At 29.0% G+C, this 18,428-nt stretch overlaps 4 protein-coding genes across 7 annotated transcripts; 1 reads left to right on the forward strand and 3 right to left on the reverse strand.

The window, feature by feature from the left end:
• Window positions 1-18: 18 nt before the first annotated feature.
• Window positions 19-3,319, reverse strand: LOC145936741 (18S rRNA (guanine-N(7))-methyltransferase). Of its 3 annotated transcripts, none has more exons than XM_083039218.1 (6): window positions 3,156-3,319; window positions 2,996-3,033; window positions 2,727-2,905; window positions 2,225-2,651; window positions 1,930-2,090; window positions 19-141 (listed from the first exon to the last, which is right to left on the reverse strand). In XM_083039218.1, exons 1-5 carry the CDS (start codon window positions 3,192-3,194, stop codon window positions 1,946-1,948), a joined length of 828 nt encoding a protein of 275 aa, XP_082895344.1. In that variant the 5' UTR covers window positions 3,195-3,319; the 3' UTR covers window positions 19-141; window positions 1,930-1,945. The 3 variants fall into 3 exon arrangements, with proteins under 3 accessions (XP_082895344.1, XP_082895346.1, XP_082895345.1); XM_083039220.1 differs by lacking the exon at window positions 19-141 and adding an exon at window positions 694-771; XM_083039219.1 differs by lacking the exon at window positions 19-141 and having other exon boundaries at window positions 1,867-2,090; window positions 3,156-3,318.
• On the forward strand, window positions 56-1,598 carry Mrpl46 (mitochondrial ribosomal protein L46). Its single transcript, XM_083039217.1, has 4 exons — window positions 56-204; window positions 386-751; window positions 971-1,113; window positions 1,299-1,598. Exons 1-4 carry the CDS (start codon window positions 147-149, stop codon window positions 1,569-1,571), a joined length of 840 nt encoding a protein of 279 aa, XP_082895343.1. The 5' UTR covers window positions 56-146; the 3' UTR covers window positions 1,572-1,598.
• A 1,319-nt stretch (window positions 3,320-4,638) lies between the features above and the next one.
• On the reverse strand, window positions 4,639-10,839 carry Eif4a (eukaryotic translation initiation factor 4A). Of its 2 annotated transcripts, none has more exons than XR_014425434.1 (8): window positions 10,693-10,839; window positions 9,169-9,286; window positions 8,021-8,168; window positions 7,794-7,903; window positions 7,421-7,696; window positions 6,385-6,836; window positions 5,728-5,963; window positions 4,639-4,707 (listed from the first exon to the last, which is right to left on the reverse strand). XR_014425434.1 is itself a non-coding variant. In XM_083039216.1 (8 exons), the coding sequence occupies exons 1-7, from the start codon at window positions 10,713-10,715 to the stop codon at window positions 5,819-5,821; spliced, it is 1,272 nt and encodes a 423-aa protein (XP_082895342.1). In that variant the 5' UTR covers window positions 10,716-10,839; the 3' UTR covers window positions 4,639-4,707; window positions 5,770-5,818. The 2 variants fall into 2 exon arrangements, 1 of the variants encoding a protein (XP_082895342.1); XM_083039216.1 differs by having other exon boundaries at window positions 5,770-5,963.
• A 1,057-nt stretch (window positions 10,840-11,896) lies between these two features.
• Window positions 11,897-17,432, reverse strand: LOC145936030 (uncharacterized). The gene is made up of 9 exons (XM_083037900.1): window positions 17,201-17,432; window positions 16,947-17,056; window positions 16,528-16,846; window positions 16,148-16,308; window positions 15,850-15,968; window positions 15,688-15,761; window positions 13,955-14,027; window positions 13,485-13,666; window positions 11,897-13,339 (listed from the first exon to the last, which is right to left on the reverse strand). Exons 1-9 carry the CDS (start codon window positions 17,398-17,400, stop codon window positions 12,097-12,099), a joined length of 2,481 nt encoding a protein of 826 aa, XP_082894026.1. The 5' UTR covers window positions 17,401-17,432; the 3' UTR covers window positions 11,897-12,096.
• Window positions 17,433-18,428: the final 996 nt, after the last annotated feature.

Raw genomic sequence — 18,428 nt, forward strand, 5'->3', positions numbered from 1 at the left:
ATTTGAAATATACTGGACGGCAATTGCGATTCTCGAAATGTCGAGACGTTCGAGATATCGATTAGCTGCAGCGATTACCTCGATTTTTTCGGTCATGCTTTTATGGTTATGTAGCATCGTTGTGGAGGTTATAAGCGGTTTCTGAAATGTTTAAACAAATTGCGAGATTATCTACCTCGTGTAAATCATGTCAGATCTTATCGGGTAAGTAAAAGTAATTATTTCTTCCTTTTTTTTTTCTCTCTCTTCTACCTTAATATTAGGAAATATTAATTTAAAAAAGTAATGTCCAATTCCATACTTAAATTATTGACCCATTTAAACTATGATATAATCATCTGTATATTTCTATCACACAGAGAAAGATGATAAACATTTTGTACAGGTACATTGAGAAAAGCTGCCACGGTTTATCCCAAAGTGATTCAGTGTCAGGATAGTCAAGCGTTTAGTAGTACCACCACCACAAGAAGAAAATGGGATTTATACAGTGCTGTCTGTTTAGAACGTCATCCAGTTGTAATACAACCGATGCAAGAAATAGAACAAACATTTTACAATCTATTAAAGAGGATTGAATATGAAAATAGTTTTAAAAATGATCATGAATTAAGAGTGGAAAAAGAGGAAAGACTAAAAAAATCATGCAAAGATATAGACGATAAAGATATTTTAATACAAACTGCACAGGACTTTGAAGATAGTAGTCAAGAAGAATTGAACAACTTTACATTTGCCCCAACAATTACAAGTATGTTGTCAATGTTTTCTCTATAATGAAATGCAAAACAAAATTTAATAATAAAAGATATTTTTTATATATTAAAATAATTATACAATATATTAGAAAGCGAGAGAGAAGAAGAAAAGATTTCTGCGTATTTATGAATTTATAAGAAAATTATATAAGTTATACAATTTATAAATCATATTCTTTTCATTATAACAAATAATTTATATCTGTTTTTAGAATTTGATGAACAAAATACAATATCAACTTTAAAACGGAAATTGGACAAAAATTTACTTCTATTAATACAACAAAAAGTGGGTAATACGTATTATTGGATACCCCCTCAAGGTATTCGAAAGGAAGGAGAGACTATCAGACAAGTATGTTTATAATTTTTCTCTGTAATTAAATTTACCCACACGCGCATACACACACACGCACACATCTTATAGATCTAAGAATCTTTTTCGTCCAGTATATTTAGTATCATCTCTCACTTCTTTTCCTTACAATTTATAAAACTGCCAAAAATAAAAAATAATTTGATATCTTTTTTCTTTTGCAGACTGCAGAAAGAGTATTACAAGATATATGTGGTACAGAGATAAAAGCCAAGTTTTATGGCAATGCACCTATTGGATTTTATAAATATAAATATCCCAAAAAACTTAATGAGCAAGGAATTTATGGCGCTAAAATATTTTATTTTTTAGCAAAATATATAGATGGAAATGTTACTAGTAATGTAAAATATCAATGGTTAGATGATACAGAATTACAAAAAGTTTTACCCCACGGAATGCAAAAAAGTATCTCACAATTTATGTTGTTTACTTAAATAATAATATAATAATATAAAATCAAAGCGCGCTCATTTATTTTGACTTTCCTTATTATCATTATTATCAATTACTGTAATAATGTCAACAATATTACGATTATGTTCTAAACTGTAATATAAGAAATAGATTAATGCTAATATTATACTTTTTTACTAGAAAACGTATATTTTGTAATATATTTTCTAACCAAATATATTACAAAATATGCCTTTTCATTATAAGAAAAATCTTTTATCACATTGATATATTATTTTCAAACTAAATTTGAGGTAATTTAGAAGCAAAAATCAATTAGCTTTTATAACCTTTATTATTTATAAATATAACTACGAAGAAATTTAAAAAATATTTTACCTTTTACCAATATATCTTAAAATCGTCCAGATCTTTTTCGTCCAGTATATTTAGTATCCTCTCTCACTTCTTTTCCTTGTCGTCGTCTCCTTTCTTTCTTTTCTATTATCCAATCTCTACTTTTCTTCAATGAATTACCTCTGGCTTTTTTAATATATTCCCTGTAATGCAGAATTAATAAAGTTACCAATATTTTATATATCGTAAGATAAAATAGAGAAAAAGAAGCATACAATTAATGCAGCTTAAATTACAAAATATGAGATAATAAATGATAAAAATATAAAAATCAAACCTTTTCGAGTTAGCGACGGTTTGTCTATCTTCAATCTCTGTACCTAGTGCTTTTGGGAGTGGAGCTGCTCCACCAGTCATTAAAACTAAGAACATTTTCTTCGCTTTTGTACTATTTGGGAAATCGACAACTACACCGCCAAAAAAGCCAGCTTTTGTAGCTTGTGCAGTAATTAATTCAACTTGTTCACTGTTCTCTGGATAGAACTGCAATACTGCCCTGGCACTTCTTGACAGGCATGCATATAACGTAGAAAAGAAGCGATACAAACGCTTTGTAGGATTGTGTGAAGTTTTATTTGCATAACATAACCACTGTAGTGCAGAAATACTGACAGCACCGTCAAATACACCAGCCTTAAATGGCAGTCCTTGACCCATATCTCCTAGGATCAAATCGCCATTTGTTTCTCTATCTTTAGCTACCTCTGAAAAATAACGCATCAACTATATACCTAATGTTACACATAAAACTATATTGCATAATAATAAAAATTATTTACCAAGCATAGATGAAGAGATATCAACACCTATCCATAAATGTCCCTGATCTTCCAACACGCTACCACTAAGACCTGATCCACAACCAATATCCAAAAGTAAACAGCTTTGATGTTCAGGTAAAAGAAGAAGTTCTATAGCACGTTCACACATTTGTACTTGGATATCTATCATACGGGAGCTGCAGATATACAGATTTTATATTTGTAGAAATAAATGCACGCACACACACACAGTATACATATATAATAGAAATTTTATAAAGACATACCTTTGCGTATACTTCTTTGCTTCTGTTTCATTATAATACTGTCACATAAAGAAAAAATAATTAATCTCTTAATCGATTCATCAACATAATTATTTTTAGTAATTTACAATCGAAGAGAACATATACAATTAGTATCAATAAATTAATATTTACAACTTACCACCTCAGGTGGTGCCATAAGTTCTGGACGCTTAGACATAATGTCTAATATTTTATGTTTATTTCCTATAATGTAGTGTATAATAAAAATACTTTTAATAAACACACATGTGTTACCACAGATTTACACAGACTAACCTGAATAAAAATAGTGATAATGCCTAACGGCCGGTTAGACTGTTAGCATGTGATTGGTCCTTTCTTTACGTTCCAATATCGACCCGCAAAGTCGATATATTGCGCTCCATATACGAATTGAGTAAATTAAGATATCGGAATTTATAAAACAACTCATTCGTGACTAAAAAAGAAAGGCTCTGAGAAAATGAAAGGTGTGCCTGCCTTTTTTTCAATTCTTCACACATGTACGTTCACTTTAAGTGCACAAAGGCCTTGAAACATAAAGAGAAGAGAGTTATTACTTTATTCTATACCATGTACAGTAGTTATATTACGAAGTCAAAAATTATATGAGATACTTACTGTAAATATAAGTAACTTAAATATATCAAGATTTTTGCACATCTCCACACATACACATATTACACTATAAATATTTGTATTTTAATTCTATATATATTATATATAAAGTATTATATTACGAATAATATTTCTATCAAAATGTATCTGCGTTCGTGCACTTTACCCCATTTTTTTTCTTAAAAATAACTTATACAGTCTCTTTTCCCTGTTTTGCATTTTAATAATTAATAAACGAACATTGAAGAACTTCTATATCTTCTTGCACAGTTCCAAGTATAACATAGTTTTATACACGCAAATACTTCAAGCATAGAATTCACACTTGATGATATTGATATAATATAAATATAATTAAAGGACATCACTTTATTGTGTTTCAGTTTATAGGTTCATTTCAGCCATAAATATTATTTATATGATATACAAATACACAATAGACACACGATAGTCTATTCTTCCAAAGTCCATTTATATAATATTTACAAGATTTTTAATAACTAGTTTTCGGAAATTCGAGAAGATTCTGTAGTAGCGTAAGCTGCATCTCAAATACGTGAGCAGGTAAAGTTAATGTTAATACAGTCAGAAATTGATAGTTATAAAATGATTTCTAGGTGCTTACACAATTTCCTTTATTTGCTCAAATTTTCGAAAACTATTACTAACAGTTTTTTTTTTGCAAATTTACGTTTAATGACGACAATAGAATATGATATCGCAATATTTTTAATTACTTTTTGTAAAGACACGATACAAAAGTTCTCACAATGTAACATTTCAATTTAATATCTGGCATTAATAAGTGCATGGAAGTTTACACGATAACAAGTGTTTACAAAGAATTTTATTGACAAATGTAAAAAAAAATCTTCCATATAAGAGTTGATCATTGTCTTTTATCGACAAAAATAATGTAAAAGTATAAAAAAGAAAAAAATTGCTAGAGCCTAAAAAGCTCTATGAAAGGAGTTTAGAGAGGTAATCGATTTACAAAACTTCGATTTTAAATCAGGAAATCTGGTCTTTATTTCCAAAAATATGTCGCCCTCATCTGGACTGTCCAAAACTGCCTGCAAATACAAATAAAAGAAAACTGTGAGAACTTTTTCAGCACATAAACCACAAAACTTATTCCCAACACAGAGTCCTTTTCGAAATTTGGAAATCTCACTTGTACACAGTTTGTTCAGGGTTTTCATTGTAAGATTGAATAAAATTTGATAAAATAAAGATTGTAATAACAAAGATTACACTCTCTTAAAAGATCGAACACTTTATTTAATATGAATAAGGTGTATGTGTGTGTATGCCTGGGATTTTAGATATACAAAAATTTATATTGCCTAAATTTGAATATATGTCTTCTTCGACAACGCTTGTGATTAAAATATCCCCTCCAATACCCAACTAAACCTCTGCCTAGACAAACAAGTTGTAATCGCGGTGATAGAAGCATCAAATATGAGCTATTAAACACAATAGACTTAATCATCCAGTTTGAAATATCTTGGAGGAAAATAGACGAGATAAGAAGTCTTAAAAAATAAGACTTCAAAATTTCTACAATGACCATTGGGCTTGCGATGGGATAAAAGTACGAACGCATACTGGATAATGAAAAACCTGTTGCAATAATAGCGATAAAATATAATCCAACTGCACGATGCTGCATTTTTCGCATTTTAATTCTAATTTCCACCCTGTGGTGTGATATTTTAATCGTAGTAATATAGTATTACTATATTATTGTTAGAAATTAAAATAAAAAATAATCTTGATAGCAATCAGTATCAATAATATACCAATGATAGTAATATATAATATTTATAGTAATATTACTATTGCGGTAACGGTAGAGATAATAATAATAATAGTAGTGATAATAGCAGCAGCGATATCGATAGCAACAGTAGTGCTAATTACACTAATAGTAATAATAGTCGTACTACTAACTTCTGTAGCGTAACAGATAACTATTTCCGTAACCTACTATTATAATTCAAAATGAATATGAAAACGTTGGAATATTTTGGTTTAGATCGCGTTTACATAAGCGATATAGTTCACCAACTCACTCAATATATACTCACACACCATGAGAGATCGATCAGCTGAGAGCTTCTGTCACTTACTTTTTATTATTATTTTTTTATTATAATGGATTATAGCCAATAGTCGGACTTAGATCAAATCAGCGACATTCATTGGCATTTCATCAATATGCGTATTATAGAATTGCTCGATATCTTTCAAGGTTCGTTTATCTTCTTCTGTCACGAAGTTAATAGCCACACCTTTACGACCAAAACGACCGCCACGACCGATTCTGTAAAGAAAAATATAGTAAGTATCTATAAAATTTTATATATAAAATATGCAAATATATAAAAAATTACATATACATTTGCGATATTATGTAATTCTGATATTGTATGAATATAAAAATATATGAAAGTTTTGACTAAATTATATCTTTTCACATAAAATGTATTTGCAAATTGAATTTAAGAAAATAAAATTGGAATATAGTATTAGATATCTCCTCAAAATCATAGCTGATTATTGATGACTGTTTTAAATTTTAATAAAATTGCATATATATATTTCCTTTATATATCTTTGTTTTATTTTCAAGTTCTTGCTTTTTTTTTCTATAATTAGAAGTTTTTAATTTTCTGGTCGCAAATAAGTTATAAACTTACATTAATTTCAAGATCATAAAATTAAAAATTAATTATTAAACTTACCTATGGATATAATTCTCTCGATTGGAAGGTAAATCATAGTTAATGACAAGCGAGACTTGTTGTACATCAATACCACGTGCCAGAAGATCGGTAGTAATCAAAACTCTGGATGATCCAGTTCGGAATTGCCTCATGATAAGATCGCGCTCTTTCTGTTCCATATCTCCATGCATAGCCGAAACAGTAAAGTCACGTTTATGCATGCTCTCCGTTAACCAATCTACTTTACGTCGTGTATTGCAGAAAATAACAGCCTGGGTAATACTCAATGTGTCATAAAGATCACAAAGAGTCTCTAGTTTCCAGTCTTCGCGTTCGACGTACACGAAAAACTGTTTAATACCCTCTAGTGTTAATTCTTCCTTCTTAACCAGAATACGAATGGGATTTCGCATGAAGCATTTTGATACATCCAACACGTCAGATGGCATTGTCGCAGATAATAATATAACCTGGAAAAGACAATTGCAATTGCATTAGAAATACAAAGACTAAACTCTTATCCAAGAAACCATGTGTGGATATAATGTGATGATCAATATTTTATACATTTGATGAAAGAAATAAACCGCATTTATTGAGATGTTATATATAAATAACTATACATGTGTGCAACATAATGGCATCATGCTGTAATAGGTAAATCGTAAATTTTTGCTGCTATCACAGAAATATTAAGAGTGACTAATTGATTTTTAGGACATTATGATTATTATTAGGAGTGCTATGCCATAATAATTGTTTGCATTTAGGCCACTATTATTTTCAAATACAAAAGAACACATTTGATGGTAAACAGCGTATGTCAAACCTATAGTGTACATTTGTCAAAAAATGACACTATTACGACGCACCTGTATTTTATAATATATTTGTTAACTCGACTATTATAAGGTATACTGCAACTTTTTCGTCTTGTATGATTTGTGGACTTGTCCAAAAAAGATATTTTCTAATAATTAAAATAAAATTATCTATTAGATGGCAATTGTAATAAAAAATCTACAATGCTCAAAAAAATTTGATATATCTTTACCTGTACTTCATTGGGTAATAATTTGAATACATCGTGGATTTGATCCTTAAATCCTCGGGAAAGCATTTCATCCGCTTCATCCAGCACGAACAGTTTGATGCTATTTGCCCGAAGAGCTCGTCGACTGATCATATCGTAAACTCTACCGGGCGTACCGACGACCACGTGAACACCTTGATCCAATTTTCGCATATCCTCACGTACATTGGTTCCACCAATGCAGGCGTGACACTCAGCATGCATAAAATCTCCTAGAGCGATAACAACCTTCTGGATCTGGAAAACAAAGATAAGAAAACATTATATTAACATTTTGTTGGAATAAAAAATAATATTTTTGTTGAAACAATCATCTCCTTGACGAGATACTTACTTGTTGAGCTAACTCACGGGTCGGTGCGAGGATCAAGGCCTGGCATTCTTTAAGACTAGTGTCAATTTGTTGAAGTATTGATATCGAGAAAGTCGCAGTTTTCCCAGTACCTGTGAATAATTAAAAATATACAACATTTGTTAGTATAAACTGTTCAATAAAATTTACACACAAATATTTATTTTTTTTATTATTAAGCCATTTTATTTTGCACTAAAATTCCTTACCAGATTGAGCCTGAGCAATAACATCGAGCCCCCTTATACATGGTAGGATGGCACGTTGTTGGATTGCAGATGGTTTTTCAAAGCCATAAGCATATATACCACGCAGTAGCTCTTCCTTCAAATTCATTTCATCAAAGTTTTCCACAACCTGTTTAAATTAAAACAAAATATTAGTACAATCGGCAAATCATAATATTTCTAATATATTATACATAGTAATATGATAATATAATAACTATATAAAATAAGTTCATAAAATATAATTATAATTATTGTATAATTGCCAAAAAATCTTTTCATTAAAAAAATTTTTGTAAACTATATAAAAATGAAGATTATATTTTTAAAAATTTTATAAAGTATACATAGAAAACATTTTTTGGAAACTTAAAGATCGTTGAAATCTAAAAGTTGCACTAGTATAATTAATTTGATAGAAAAACCAATGTAACATTTTTAAAAAGTTTTCTTAATAAAATTTGATTGCCCCTACTATAGTTTTATATAGTTTTCATATAGAACATGTAATAAATTTGTTAAAACTTTCTAAAAGTTTCCTAAAAACTTTTGAAATATTAAGATTTTCAAAATGCACTGACTCATATAAAAAGGTAAATAATTGCTATTAATATTTGAATATCTCCAATTATTTCGAATATTATTTGAATTTATTTTAAAATAATTAAAAATTTATAGTGTTAGATATACACCAGGACATATTATTTTAAGCGGCACATTTTATTTTAAAAATAATGTAAAATAAAATAATACAACATATTTGAATTTAAAATTAATAGTGCAATGCTATCATTATTAGAAATTTTTTTATTTGTGTAATCAAATTGATAAGAATACTTAAATTTTGATAAATATTGAATACTTAACTAATGACATCAGATAATGAACATATATGCTTGCAATATTCTTTCAAGTATAGAAAGTATATGATTTATATTGATATACTAAATTATCAAAGTTTGATAAATCTAAATCATTAGAATTTATTGATAAATTTAAAGTTTATTAATAAATCTAAATTATCAAAGTTTGAATAGCAAATAATATATTGCTTCTTTCGTCAAACATGTAAGCAGTACAATGTTATTATCTAAAATATTGTAATATAAGTTAGCAAGCAATATACTCACAACGTCCCAGTTGGACTCGATGATGCCATCAGGTTCCATTCCTGGCGGTCCATCGTATGCAGGTTGCTCACTTTCGCTAGGACCATTTTTTGAATCCCCTGGCCATTGATCGTCATTTCTAAACGTAAGATATTAATAATTAGAAATATCAACTATATTGGATCTTATATATATATAAATGATATAAGCTATAAAGCTATATATTGGATCTTTAAACCTTGCAAACATAAATTACAAAGAATGCTTAACATATTCATATAATATATATGTAGAATTTCAATTATATCTTTTATTTTATTCGTGCGCAATATTTAAAAAAAAAAAAATATATATATATAAAGAGAAATAAATAATCTCGAAAAATTATAGTACAAAACAGATAAATAAATGAATATGTATAAAGTTAATTTTTTTATTCTCTAAGCGAGAGTATGTACAATCAAAAATTCGTGCGCGGCAAATTTATCAAATAACTCAATAAAAATATCGACGCATATGTCTATCTGGCACTTTGCATCGATGCAAAATTGCTATCGCGATTACGGCGATCGTGACGATGACAAATCACTTTAAATCCACGTGACCTTGAAAGCCGAACTTTTAAAATCGATCTTGCTAAAATATGCATCTGTCGAAATTTCACGATGGCCATTTTTACATATGCACGCGGTAACAGAGGGGGGAAGAGGGGAATAAAGTCCGGCCACGGTAAAAAGAATTCATCCCCTCGAAGGAAAGGCGAGAGCGGACGCGACGAATTAAATCCGCGTCGACGAAATGCTTTGACAGTGACTCACGCGAGACAACGCGTAGAGACGAGGACGTGTTGCTTCGCCGCGAGAGCGAACGGGCAGAAAACGTGCGTTTTAAAGCGCGGCAGCGACATCGCACAGGCCGCCGCGGGTCGATTAATTTTTCCATTTTTTTCGGCGCGAAAAGAAAAAACGCTTACTTGGTATCGTATTACGTAATTACGCGGACGAGAGCGAAAAAACGTGGTCGAGCGGCGGACGAAGGAGCCGAGCCTCTTCACCCACGCTCTAACGGGGCTGACGTCGAGATCGAGAAGAGAAGAGAAGAGAGAGAGAGAGAGAGAGAGAGAGAAAGAGAGAGAGAGAGAGAGAAAGAGAGAAAGAGAGAAAGAGAGAGAGAGACGGCACGCATTGGCGTCGAGCTGCTCCGAGAGCTGGATTCGCGCGATCCTCGCCGCGACGAGGGAGGTTAAGCGGCGAGCCCCGTCGACCCGGTCACCCCCTCGTCGTCCCCCCCCGAACCCCGGTCGATCCTCTCGCGAATGTCGGCAATATGATAAAAACGAGCGCACGCCATGTTGTCAGTCTCGTGCGCCCCATGCACACCGTCCCGATCGCGGCACACTATCCTTCGCGGACGTATATTAAATCCGCGTGCGCGCGAATTTCGCGACTACCAAGATCCGCGATGGCACCGACGTCCCGGGAAACGTCAAGCGGGTGAAAACGCGCGGCCGATCGGCGGTTACGTCGAAAAATCCCCTCGACTTACCTTCGTTCCGATGTATGCGACATGTTCAACTCGCGAGAGTTCGACAGAAAGGAAGAATCTGAATGGCGTCACGAGATGTACTCCCACTTCCGCCGCGCCGCGGCGCTACCGGATCTCGACGGGTGCCGTTTGCGCGCGCACCTTCTCGCGCGCGCTTTTGTAACGGCGATGCCGATTGCCTCGCGCTGCCTCGCGCTTCGCAACTTGATTCGACGATTTCTCTTTCGTCCCACGCCAAGGGTTTTTCCACGGTATCTCGCACGTCGACCGATCAACGCGCACGCCGGAAATGACGCGGCTGTAGTGGGACTCGCATCGCGGCAAATACAAAAAATGTGTCGCGAGACGAAAATATATCAAACTTTAAATATATCGATATGACTGCGCTAATACAAGATTTTTTAGATTGATTATAATTATATATTTAATTGTAATTAAAAAAATATTTTTATTCACTCTTTCTTATAGTTCACACACAAAAATTGTACACGGTATTTTGAATTTGTACTGTAATATAATAAACAGTAAAATTAATCTATTTCATTTTACATTCTTATACAATTTATATGAAAATATGTAATAGTGTACAAAATTTCTTAAAATATATTTTAATTATATTCAACTTATATATAAGTTAACAAAAATTTCGAGTATACATTTTAATCTCATATATTGTATATAGTAAAATTATCAAATACCTCTTTGATGGTTTTGCTTTTATCAAAGTAAAAATACTTATAAAATTTTTCCATCGAGAAAATATCAAAGAAAGTTATCATTTATTGCAATTTTCCAATTTTTAATATTGCATACTTTTTTGGATCCAAAAACTTCAAAAATTATAATTTTATTGTAATAAAGTCATAATTTAAAAATAGTTAAAAAATTTGATTACTTATGTTCTTTCCTAAAGATACAAGGCACTTATACTTATTTCTACTAAGACAGTCTTGAAATAATCTATACGTTTAACAGAAGTTATTCAAATCACTAGCATACATATTTATATAATAATAATGCAAAATGATTTATAAATAATAACAAAGACATTAATTTTTTAAATCAGTACACGTCTTAAAATTGTTAACCTTATAAGTAAACCTTAAATTATCTTATACCTTAACAAAACTGTTATATCTGATTAAAAATCTAATTATATGTAATATAATTATATAATATATAATTTTTAATTTTTTATATATTATATAGTTATATCATTTTTCCCATTTCATACTAAATTTTCAAATTAATTCATATTTAAATTTATACTTTATTTACAAAATAATTTGTATTAAAAATAATTTGATTTATGAGAAATTCCTAATTATTATATGAAAGAGTTCTATATTTTTTATTTATACTTTCTGCAAGTATAAATTCTTCAAAATTAGAGATCATTTATATTCACATAAAGGCACAACCAAGAATAAAAAGCAATGTTACAATTGGAAAAATCATATACGCACCCATCCGTGGCTGACAAGTAGAAATTAATACGCTCATGTCGTCCATCTCATTATGTTCTATACCATCTTTGGTAGGAATTTCAACGATGATTCTATCTGCTGATATTAGACTTAACGAAAATGAGCACTCAGTCATATTTATACATGATTTAGTCACATTTTCATATTGAAAAGTTGGCTTATATATATCAAAGATTGCATAAATATCATTAGATACGATATCGTTATCGCTATAAAAAATGTAATAATAGTAACCATCTTCTTCCACATTATGATTTGCTTGCATGTGCTTACCATTGAGTAAATAAAAAACATTAGTACATTGGTTTGAAGGTTCAAATTCATGAGCTAACAATATCGCTCCGCCGTAACACTCAAATAAGCCATTCTCGAAACTGGAAACAGATGAAGCTTCATTAGAATTAGATGTAAAATTTTTATCAGCATTTCCACCATGCTTGATGCCTTGATCTAATAAGGACGGTGGCTTTATAAATTCTCGATTTCTTTTAAATCTTTTGTTGCCAATCTCATCTTTCAGCTTTGCTTCCAGTCCAATTGTATATTTTTCATCACGTTTATCAGAATACAATTCTCGTTCTAACTTTTGTATACGCAGTTCTCTGTCTTGGTCCTGTACATATTTTTTCCTTTGTATTACTTTTTGATTTGTGTTCTTCCTCATGTCCTTACTGTTCTTATGCTTAAGATGTCTTAATTTTCTGGTGCGATTCATATTTTCTTGTGGACCATCCATATGTTTCTGGATATAAGATGCTGCAGTATTATACCACATCTCTAAATCTTTCATCGAACTTTCATCAATCTTATGCAACCATGTATTATTATGTGTATTATTATGTGTATTATTATGTGTATTATATGTATTATTATCTGTATTTATAAGAACTTTCTCATTTTTATTCACAGAATTTTCAGAAGTTGCATGTACAGATGATGTGTGGACATTGGTAGTGTTATATATATTAATAGGCTCGACCATATTTGATTCTTTAGAATCAATTTCTTGTGCATTTGATTCATATATTATTTTAACTTGTTTGTTTGCACCTGGTAAGTAAATATCTTGTGTTTGCTGCCTATCGATAGTGTGTTCTAATAAACCACAAGTACGTAAATTCCTTTCTCCTTTCACTACCAATATAGAGGCTCCTGGAAATCTAAATAAACATTTTTATTAATGTATTGTGCTCGTTTTTGCAAATAAACAAAATTTGAGAAATTATATTTGTAGATTGCATCTTTAATTTATTATTACACACAAATATAATATAGTTCATATTATTTTTTTCATTCTTTTTTTACCTTGAACATACAGAGAGTGATACAGTTGCACCTTTCAGTAAGTAAAATCCCCAATATTCTAATGTATCATCAGGTAAACTCATGCTTTTTTTTAGCCTTATATGCTTTCGTTTAGATGTTATTTCTGGTCGATGAGCCATTTGAAAAGCATTAAAAGTGCCATTCATTTTTAAAGAATGTTCCTATGAGAAAAAATAACTTTAGTCATTATATACATTATATATATTATTATTGTTATAGAACACAATTATATATTATCTATACAATCTCATTTAACATTTATATTGATTGCATTCTTTTATCACATACAATAAATATATGATTCAAGCTTTTTAATATATTTTATATATTTAAAATTTAATATATTTAATATATATAATTTAATATATTTTATATTAAATCTTTCAATAATGACAAGTATAAAGACATAAAATAATGACATTCATAAAATATTAAACATTTATTCTTACTGAACAAAATATTGTAGAAACTCCATCGTTGATCTCCATGATATCAGATTCTGTTACAGCATATGCAACATCTGCATAGGAAATATGTCGCAGATACAAAGGAATTACTATATATATGATTGGTAAGACAACCACCAATATGCAGAAAACTAATACTCTTTTGATGCCGTGCATTTTTGTTATTCCTACCAATGTTAAATAAATTTGACAATATTATTATTATTATTAGTTAAAACATAATAAAGCAGAAATAATTAGGTGAAATATAATAAATTATTTATATATGCAAAATATAATATACATATGTTTTATATCAAAGCTGATACTGCAATATAGATTATATATTCAATTAAATCAAATACAATGTATAAATGTTTAAATACTAATGTTACTGAATGCTATATTCAAAAGTAAAAAATATGAGAAAACCTTTACATTTTAAAGTAACTAAAAAGTAATTTAAAAATAATTAAATAATTATACATATATATATACACAAATCTTTATAATTTGCATGAAAAAATTATCATGTTAAATCATAATATATAGAGAATAATTTATAAGAAAAATTACTTTCTCCCAACGCGTTTCTCAAATCGTCTTGTAAATAAACAGACCTGTTATTTTTAGGGAGGTTATGACTTTAATTTATTTTTTTAAAAAGCCCAACAATTTTAACACTCTTTTTCCTTTCTTTACAAATTTCATTTATAAACATTTATAAACATCAATAATTGTAATATTTACAATGTTTTAGCATTTGTGCAATCTTAAAACATATATAACGCATACATACATAATTATGTGTAGCGCATAATTAGCAAAATAATGTTATTATCTCTTATACTATCTATATTTTTTTCCAGAAGAAATAATTACAAGTTTCCACTAATACATTATTTATGAACAAGAGATGTCAGATTTATACTTACTTCAAATATTAATAAGTCTTAATAGAATCTAATGGAAAAGAGGTTAGGCATTAGCAAAGATAAAGATGAAAACTAATGAAAACCGAGAGTTATTGACAGTTTGATAAGGAAAATACATGATTACGATTCGACCAATGTCGTGTCTGATTCGTCTGTTATATTGAAACATATGACTCCATCAATTTCAAAATTATCCTTACATTTTCAAAGTATGTATCGCATCCATATTTGTAGATAATACACTCTCTTCTAATTGATGATTTGCTACTATCACATTTATCTAATTCGAGTTAACCTCAACTCTTAAACAAGTTTAAATCATTAGAATTTTAAGTGATAAAACTGAATTTATTACAATTAGTGAAAAAAAATTAAAATGTACATTTTTAATTCTTTCTTTGATCTTATTTGAAAAAAATTATATCGATCATAATTAAAATACCAATAATACGATTGTGTGTGCAACATATACATATATATATATTAAATAAAATAGAATTAAAATATTATTATATACATATTTATATGTAAAAATGCACATGTGATACACACTTTTATATAATATATATAAAACTTTGGGTGTAAATAAATATTGGATGATTGCAAAAGTTCGTGCCCGATTTGCATAGATGGTGGTAATAACTTCAAATCGGGCACGAACTTTTGCAATCATCCAATATAAGTTTCTATCAACAAATTACTTTCTTGATAAAAAGAGATGACTGCAACAATTATTATAATACAAATATATATCCTTACATTTAAAAAGTAATACTTATTACTGCGTTATAGTAATTTTCTTTGGTAGCAGTGCGAAGTTCAGATATATCTATTTGATTAAATTTAGTTTCTCCAAAGAATGTATCTTTATAGACCTAAAATATGAAATAAATGTTATTAATTTTTATCATCGGCTTTTTTCACTAAAGCATATATATCTAATTTATATAAATAAATCCTTACTTTTAATATTTCACTTGCATCAAATTTTCCTTTAAATTTTGCATGATAATCATGTTTGAATGATGTATTCATTAAAGTAGCATGTAATTTTATTGTTTCATATTCTTTCTCCATTATACCTGAAAGTAAAAATAAACATAATATCATAAAACAGCTAATATTAATGAAAACGTAATTAAAAATTTTATAATTAAGAAACTATAATTATAATTTGAATATTTATACAATACTGTATATACTATATATAAAGATTAATTCTATATTATTATATCTATTATATGTATATTATATAATTTACCTATATCAACAAAGTAATTAGCAATTTTATCAACAAGTTCTTGTAATTTTTCATTGTGAGTAATGTTTGCAAATAAAACTTTAACCTCAGTGGGATCATCATTCATACATGCAACTCCCTGTAATTGTATATTTATTGGCCCAGCTTCTTCAAGGAAAGGACTGGAATAAATTACTTGCAATTAATTATTTTTAAAAGAATCATAATACTTGTATAATTTAATATATAAGTACATCATAAATATGGATATTTATGATTAACTATAAGATCAATTATATGTGTAAATAAAGTTGTATATGATCAATATTTTATATATATATATATATATATATATATATATATCATTGTTATATATTTATATAAATTGATATTTATCTTACTCTATGATTTTTTCTTTGCAACTCATGAAAGCATCAATAGCCTGTTTCTTTTCATCGTCATCAAGTAATTTGAGCATTCCAATAGTGAGATGCAACTTAGATGGTGTTTGAAAAAGTGATTCATCAATATTGTATTCAGTTTTGCCATATTTTTCCAATACATCATTTTTGAAAGAATTATAATTGTCAATTATTCCCTTCTTATTCAATGGGATAGACAAAAAATGTGTATAACGTATCTTTTTCCTTGAAGTCTCTACTAGTAAATCAATTCTATGTCTTGCTGATATTATAGCTTTATGATCCGCTGCAGTAATAACTGTAGATAAACATATATTTCAAAATTGTTGTAATAGAAATATTTAAAAATAGTTAAATTATATTTTATTCTCATGTTGACATATTATTATTATTTTTACCAATGTTCCCATCTTTGCCTTTCTTTGGTATTTCTATAGTTGCTTTTGTCTCATTTTCCAATTTCTTACGCATCGTACCCTTTGTACCAATTATATACGAGTAGTATATTCTATAAAAACATTAAAATTATACTAATATGAATTATTATTACATTCTAATCAATTGCAATTGCTATACTATTCTTGACTCTAAAGCTTAATTGTTATGTCAAAATGTGTGGCAGAAGAATATATATATTTGTGGAAATTCTTACTTGGGTACATAGAAGGTATGTTTGAACCGTCCATGATGAGACTCTATTACTATACTAGTTTCAGATTCCTCATCTGAACAAACTGATTCTTTGTCCTCCATGTATGGGGCTGATGTATGAATGTTTTTCCAGGCACTACTTTCATAAAATCTGTAGCAGCGTCCATTAACCCAAATTAATTCTGGTTCTAACACATCCATTATATAAAGTGCAATATGTTTTATATAAATACTCCTAAAATTTATATTAAATTGTTAATGCGTTTAAATTGTATATATAACTAACTTCTTAAAAGTTATAATATAAAACATAATAAAAAAAATAGTTTTTTCTCTTTGTACATGTGGTTTTCAAATAAGTTAAATTATTATTCTTAATTTTTGTCAGCTAAAAAAATTTCAATATTTACATAATTACATTAAAAATTATAGTAAAAAGTAGTCTTTAATAAAATCAATCACGACTGTAATAAAGAATCATTAATATAGAGTAGAGAAGAGGATTTAATTAGCAGAGCAGAGAGACACAGTTAAAATATTTGTAATTATAATAAGTATCGACAATGAGATGTTTGTTCATGACATTTTTCATTCTTAAATAATCTGTCAACTTTTTATATTCCTGAATACCTCGTAGTGCATTTATAATAGTAACTTATTTGGAATTTAAAATATTTATTTTTATTAGGATGATGTCTTCAACTTACTTAAGTTATATGTGATACACATGAGAGAACACGTAATAAACCGAATAAATTAGTAATCTAGAGAATTGAACATTACTATTATAAAGAATACTTCAATCTTAGACTTAGGATTCTCCCTTTTTCAAATAATTTTCTTAATCTTCAAGAATTTAGAATATTATTTCTTAGATTAGGTTAAGTAGCTATACATATGTAAGTACTATATATACAACTTGTCATATGATTAAAAAGTAATTTATTACGCATTGATATTTTAAAATATTTTAAAATATAGCACAATTAATACAGAGCATTCACCTTTTTAATGCATTGAACAATGATTTTGCTGATACAAATTAGAATGACATATAAGAGGTCTGTCCTTTTCAGCTGAACTGGCTGCACTAGTTTAGAGTTTTATCTTTTTTGCTCAACATTGGAAGGAAAGAGATAAACTCTGAACTAGTGCAGCCAGTTCAGCTGAAAAGAACAGATTTATAGTCTGCTCATTTTGCTTACACGTCCACTCATGACTCACATGTC

Source organism: Prenolepis imparis, unplaced genomic scaffold (assembly GCF_030444845.1).
Source record: "Prenolepis imparis isolate NDT839.2.m4 unplaced genomic scaffold, iyPreImpa1.0 SCAF_5, whole genome shotgun sequence".
Lineage (NCBI taxonomy): Eukaryota > Metazoa > Arthropoda > Insecta > Hymenoptera > Formicidae > Prenolepis > Prenolepis imparis.

Bases quoted from the DNA above. Each gene is read 5' to 3' on its own strand.
- Eif4a (XM_083039216.1), bottom strand. From the start codon at position 10,715: ATGTCGCATACATCGGAACGAAG. The intron at 9,287-10,692 runs GTAAGTCGAGGG...TCTTACGTTTAG, and splicing joins TCGCATACATCGGAACGAAG to AAATGACGATCAATGGCCAG. The intron at 6,837-7,420 runs GTAAAGATATAT...TGTCTTTTCCAG, and splicing joins TATTACCCAATGAAGTACAG to GTTATATTATTATCTGCGAC.
- LOC145936741 (XM_083039218.1), bottom strand. From the start codon at position 3,194: ATGTCTAAGCGTCCAGAACTTATGGCACCACCTGAGGTG. The intron at 2,652-2,726 runs GTAAATAATTTT...GTTATTTTTCAG, and splicing joins TATCTCTTCATCTATGCTTG to AGGTAGCTAAAGATAGAGAA. The intron at 2,091-2,224 runs GTTTGATTTTTA...TCTGCATTACAG, and splicing joins ACCGTCGCTAACTCGAAAAG to GGAATATATTAAAAAAGCCA.
- LOC145936030 (XM_083037900.1), bottom strand. From the start codon at position 17,400: ATGGATGTGTTAGAACCAGAATTAATTTGGGTTAATGGACGCTGCTAC. The intron at 16,847-16,946 runs GTAAAAATAATA...GTTTATCTACAG, and splicing joins AGGCAAAGATGGGAACATTG to TTATTACTGCAGCGGATCAT. The intron at 13,340-13,484 runs GTAAAAAAAGAA...ATGTTTATTTAG, and splicing joins TCACTCTCTGTATGTTCAAG to ATTTCCAGGAGCCTCTATAT.
- Mrpl46 (XM_083039217.1), top strand. From the start codon at position 147: ATGTTTAAACAAATTGCGAGATTATCTACCTCGTGTAAATCATGTCAG. The intron at 752-970 runs GTATGTTGTCAA...ATCTGTTTTTAG, and splicing joins ATTTGCCCCAACAATTACAA to AATTTGATGAACAAAATACA. The intron at 1,114-1,298 runs GTATGTTTATAA...TTTCTTTTGCAG, and splicing joins AAGGAGAGACTATCAGACAA to ACTGCAGAAAGAGTATTACA.